The sequence below is a fragment of the Carassius carassius genome, chromosome 49 (genome assembly GCF_963082965.1).
Source record: "Carassius carassius chromosome 49, fCarCar2.1, whole genome shotgun sequence".
NCBI lineage: Eukaryota > Metazoa > Chordata > Actinopteri > Cypriniformes > Cyprinidae > Carassius > Carassius carassius.
The window spans coordinates 17978129-17983895 of NC_081803.1; the positions used below are offsets into that span (position 1 = coordinate 17978129).

The following is a 5767-nucleotide window of genomic DNA, read 5'->3' on the forward strand; positions in this document are numbered from 1 at the left end:
AGATGGCATTGGAGGAATGGCGACACTGGTTAGAAGGATCGGGGGTTCCTTTTATAGTATGGACTGACCACAACAATTTAGAGTACATTAGCACCGCCAAAAGGTTGAACTCCAGGCAGGCTCGATGGGCACTTTTTTTCGGACGTTTTGACTTTACTATCTCGTACCGCCCGGGTTCCAAAAATATCAAACCCGATTCTTTGTCGCGTATTTTTGACCATTCCGAACGCCCGTCCACTCCCGAGTGTATTTTTCCTGAGACATTAGAGGTCTCCACTCTCACATGGGAGATCGAATCGAAGGTCAGAACGGCCTTAGAAGGGGTAACGCCTCCGCCCGGGTGCCCACCGAACCGCTTATTTGTGCCGGAGGGATTAAGGTCCAACGTTATCCAGTGGGGACATTGCTCTAATGTAGCTTGCCATCCAGGGGTTAACCGTACTAGATTTTTAGTCAAGCAACGATTCTGGTGGCCACTTATGGCTCGCGACATTCACAGTTTTGTTTTGGCTTGCTCGGTTTGTGCCACTGGTAAGACTTCCAATCGGCCCCCTGATGGGTTACTCCAACCGCTGCCGGTTCCTTCGAGACCCTGATCCCACATCGCTCTAGATTTTATTACCGCCCTCCCGCCCTCCCAGGGAGGACCGGTTCTCGAAGGCAGCCCACTTTATTCCCTTGCCCAAATTACCCTCAGCCAAGGAGACAGCGTTGACCGTCGTAGACCACGTCTTTCGTTTACATGGCCTCCCGATAGACGTGGTTTCTGACAGGGGACCCCAATTTGTGTCTAAATTTTGGCAAGAATTCTGTAGACTACTGGGAGCGACTGTTCGTCAGTCCTTAGGGTTTCACCCCCAGAGCAATGGTCAAACCGAGAGAGCCAACCAAGATTTGGAAAGGGTGTTGCGATGTTTGGTCTCCAAGAATCCTTCCTCCTGGAGCCAACAATTGTCTATGGTGGAGTACGCCCACAATACCTTACCAGTATCAGCTACGGGCCTATCTCCTTTTGAGTGTAGTGTAGGTTACCAGCCACCTATTTTTCCCAGTATGGAATCCGAGGTTGCGGTCCCCTCCGTTCACGCCTTCATCCAGAGGTGTCACCGCACTTGGACTAGAGCCCGCGAGACTCTACTCCAGGTGGGGGCGCGCACCAAGGCCAAAGCCGATCGCCACCAGTCAAGGCCTCCCGTATACGTTGTGGGTCAAAAAGTGTGGCTTTCTACCAAGAATATTCCTTTCCGTTCCATATCTAATAAGTTGGCTCCCAAATTTATTGGCCCGTTTACTGTCACCAAGATCATTAGTCCGGTGGCAGTCCGCCTTAAACTCCCTCCTGCGTACAGGAGAATTCATCCCGCCTTTCACGTATCCAAAATAAAGCCCGTTTTTCATTCTCCCATTAATCCGCCTAACCCCCCCCCCCCCCCCCCCCCCACCGCGACTCGTAGATGGGGAGACCACCTATTCGGTCAATCGCATTCTGGACTCTAGACGGAGGGGACGCGGATTTCAGTACTTGGTGGACTGGGAGGGTTACGGTTCGGAGGAGAGAAGTTGGGTACCTGCTAGGGACATCCTGGATCACTCCCTTATCGATGATTACAATCGACAGGTAAGAGATTCTGGGGACGCCAGGAGGCGTCCTTAGGAGGAGGGGTACACCCCAATGCACCATCTCCAGCTGTATTCATGTTACGTCATGTTGATTGTTTCATGTGGGTGTTGCTGCTGATCGTCTGATCAGCGGCAGCTGCATCTCATTCCAACTGCCTATTTAACACCCTGTCTTTCGTCTCTTGTTTGTCAGATCGTTGTTTGAGGTCGTCCGTGTCTGATGTCTGATTCATGTGTTCCTGCCTTGCTTTGTCTCCTGTTCGGTTTCTGTTGGATCATTACCTTCGCTCACGGATTATCGTCACCTCACTTGGAGTTACCACCGCCGTCATCATCATCAGCGCACTCAATTCAGCTACTCACCAGTCTGTGCTGCCATCGCGGTTCCTGCGTCATTCTCCAACCTACCATCATCTCAAATATTATAATAAACTCTGTTAACTTGTTTTTGCCTCCTGTTCTTCATAGTCTAGCGTCACATGACCTCAAGGTTAGATTATTGTAATGCTTTATTGGGTGGTTGTTCTGCACGCTTAGTAAACAAACTACAGCTAGTCCAAAATGCAGCAGCAAGAGTTCTCACTAGAACCAGGAAGTATGACCATATTAGCCCGGTCCTGTCAACACTGCACTGGCTCCATATCAAACATTGTATAGATTTTAAAATATTGCTTATTACTTATAAAGCCCTGAATGGTTTAGCACCTCAGTATTTGAATGAGCTCCTTTAACATTATAATCCTCTACGTCTGCTACGTTCTCAAAACTCAGGCAATTTGATAAAACCTAGAATATCAAAATCAACTGCGGGCGGCAGATCCTTTTCCTATTTGGCGCCTAAACTCTGGAATAACCTACCTAACATTGTTCGGGAGGCAGACACACTCTTGCAGATTAAATCTAGATTGAAGACTCATCTCTTTAACCTGGCTCACACATAACATACTAATATGCTTTTAATTTCCAAATCCCCTAAAGGATTTTTAGGCTGCATTAATTAGGTAAACCGGAACCAGGAACACTTCCCATAACACCCGATGTACTTGCTACATCATTAGAACAATGGCATCTACACTAATATTAGTCTGTTTTTCTCTTATTCCGAGGTCACCGTAGCCACCAGATCCAGTCTGTATCCAGATCAGAGTGTCACTGCAGTCACCCGGATCCAGTACGTATCCAGACCAGATGGTGGATCAGCACCTCTAAAGGACCTCTAAAGCGGAGACAGCGGAGACCAGGACAACTAGAGCCCCAGATACAGATCCCCTGTAAAGACCTTGTCTCAGAGGACCACCAGGACAAGACCACAGGAAACAGATGATTCTTTTGCACAATATGACTTTGCTGCAGCCTGGAATTGAACTACTGGTTTCGTCTGGTCAGAGGAGAACTGGCCCCCCAACTGAGCCTGGTTTCTCCCAAGGTTTTTTTCTCCATTCTGTCACCGATGGGGTTTCGGTTCCTTGCCGCTGTCGCCTATGACTTGCTTAGTTTGGGACACTTCATCTACAGCGATATCGTTGACTTGATTGTAAATAAATGCACAGACACTATTTAAACTGAACAGAGATGACATCACTGAATTCAATGATGAACTGCCCTTTAACTATAATTTTGCATTATTGACACACTGTTTTCCTAATGAATGTTGTTCAGTTGCTTTGACACAATGTATTTTGTTCAGAACCCTATATAAATAAAGGTGACTTGACTTGACTTGACTCTGTCTATGTGTTTGGCTCTGAATTCTCCCCCATTCATGATTCTATTGTTCTCACGAAATGAGCCTTTCACCCCTCCGGCAGGTATGCCTTTATTAGCCTTTGTTGTGGTATTTCAAGGTTTACAAAGACACAAAGCTTCAGTTGCAGTATGCATTTGCCCCACTTTTATCAAAAGTCTTACTATAAAAATACAACAAAAATTTTCTCACAACCTTACGTGAATTATCATGGAAAAAAATACATTATGAAGAAGAAATGCCCCTGTTATCTAGCAGCATTAGAGCTAACGTTAACATCAAGCTACATCAGACAGTTTATGAAATTATTAGTACACTTTTACTCAAAACTCACTTTAAACCCCGATCGAGTGTTTGTAATAACTTCCTTTTGCGATAGCAAAGGACCAATCAGAGTTTGTCTGGCTCACAGCGGGAGCACCCAGCACTGCACACACACACACACACACACCGCTGGGAGAGGCTATTTATCATCAGATCCAAAATCTGTAAACAAACCTTAGAGATTTTATTAGTAGAAACTTCTCTTTCGTGACCTTTTTTTTGTTTTTACAGTGAAACAGCCTTTTTTACAGCCTTAAAAGAACAGTCCATCCAATAAAGAACATTGTCATTATTTTCTCACTTTTATGTTGTTTCATGTTGCTTATTTGTGGTGCAATACAATAGAAGATATTTAGAAAATAGTTGATCTATATATAAAAGTATGATCATAATTTTCATTTCTGGGTGAACTATCACTGTATCTGTGCTACTTTTTAAGATTTATTTTACTAAATTTTTTTTTTGTAAAGTTTTGACTTTACAGTGAATATAGCATCATGTAAAAGCAAAATATTTATATCCATACCTTGCTTTTTGGTTCTTGTATCCAGCAATTTGACAACCAAGTTTGAATTATTAAAATAAAGTAGATACATCATTATACAGCATCAGTGTGGGCGGTAGATGGGTTGGTCATTCTGATCCAGATACTGTATAAATAAAAGGAGAGTAAAAAGAGCAGAACAAACTCCTAAAAGGAGGAGATTTATTCATGGTCTATGAGACAGAGGATCAGGAAGCTCAATACTGCTTTTCTGCCATCAACTCATCATGCATCAAGGGAAAGCGCTCCAGTTATGAATACAAAATCATGTATGTATTTTTTTCATTGCTGTCAGCATGGACTGTGTTTCTGAACCTGCTGGTGATCATCTCCATTTCTCACTTCAAGAAGCTTCACACTCCAACCAACTTGATCATTCTCTCTCTGGCTGTGGCAGATATGCTTGTAGGGCTTATTGTCATGCCTGTGGATGCCATCAAGCTAATTGAGACATGTTGGTACTTTGGAGACACTTCCTGTGATGTGTTTATGATAATCATGGGACTGCTCATCTCAACATCTATTTGTAATTTAGTTTTAATTGCTGTCGATCGTTATGTGGCTGTGTGTCACCCTTTATTATACCCAAAGAAAATAACAACGACTAAAACTTTAATAAGCATCTTTCTCTGCTGGTTTTTCTCTTCAACATACAATATTGGCTATTTAGTTAGTGGCAGATATTTTGCAGCTTCCCAAAGATCAGGTGTGTGCTATGGAAAATGCTATTTAGTAATAAGTTTTTCTTGGACATCAACTGACCTTTTTTTTTCCTTCTTGTTACCTTGTACCATGATTATAACTTTATATTTGAGGATTTTCTATGTCGCACATCAGCAAGTGAAAATTATAAACTCCCTGATGAAGAGTGGTAAATGTGTAACGGAAGGATCAGTGAGGAGGAAATCTGAGAGCAAAGCTGCACTGACATTAGGAATCATTGTGACAGTTTATCTGCTTTGCTATATTCCCTACTATATATTGTATGCAACAGGTACTACACTTATATCTCCTTCCATGGTAACATTTCTATTATGGACTTTGTATGTTAACTCCAGCTTGAATCCTCTTATCTATGCTTTATTCTACCGCTGGTTTAAAATATCAGTTAAACACATCTTAACATTTAAAATATTAGGGCCAGCATCCTCTCTTGTGGACATTTTTAAAGATTATTAATGATTTTTGTGGAGGATGAAGCAATTTTTTAATGCTAATATACAGTAAAAGTCTTAGTTTGAGCTTGGTTGAAATTTAAAATGGAGACATTCATTTACAGAAATTTAATTTAAAGAAATAAACATGTATGATACCCTTGTGTTTCATTCTATGTTCTTGTTATGGCCTTATTTTTATTTGGCTGAGATGATTTTTAACATTGAAATGTTAATATGTTGATAATTTTGTTTATGTGTTTAATGTTCATTCACTGTGTGGGCTGTAAATATGCATAATATATTGGTCAAGACAGACACACTGTATTCAACCATGTGACCACATATTATCTTTAACTGTGCCTACAGAACATCATCAGA

At 42.2% G+C, this 5767-nt stretch overlaps 1 protein-coding gene across 1 annotated transcript; it reads left to right on the forward strand.

Annotated features, from left to right (window-relative positions):
* The first annotated feature begins 4193 nt into the window (after positions 1-4193).
* Positions 4194-5411, forward strand: LOC132132632 (trace amine-associated receptor 13c-like). The gene has a single exon (XM_059545074.1). It carries the CDS (start codon positions 4401-4403, stop codon positions 5409-5411), a length of 1011 nt encoding a protein of 336 aa, XP_059401057.1. The 5' UTR covers positions 4194-4400.
* The last annotated feature ends 356 nt before the right edge of the window (positions 5412-5767 follow it).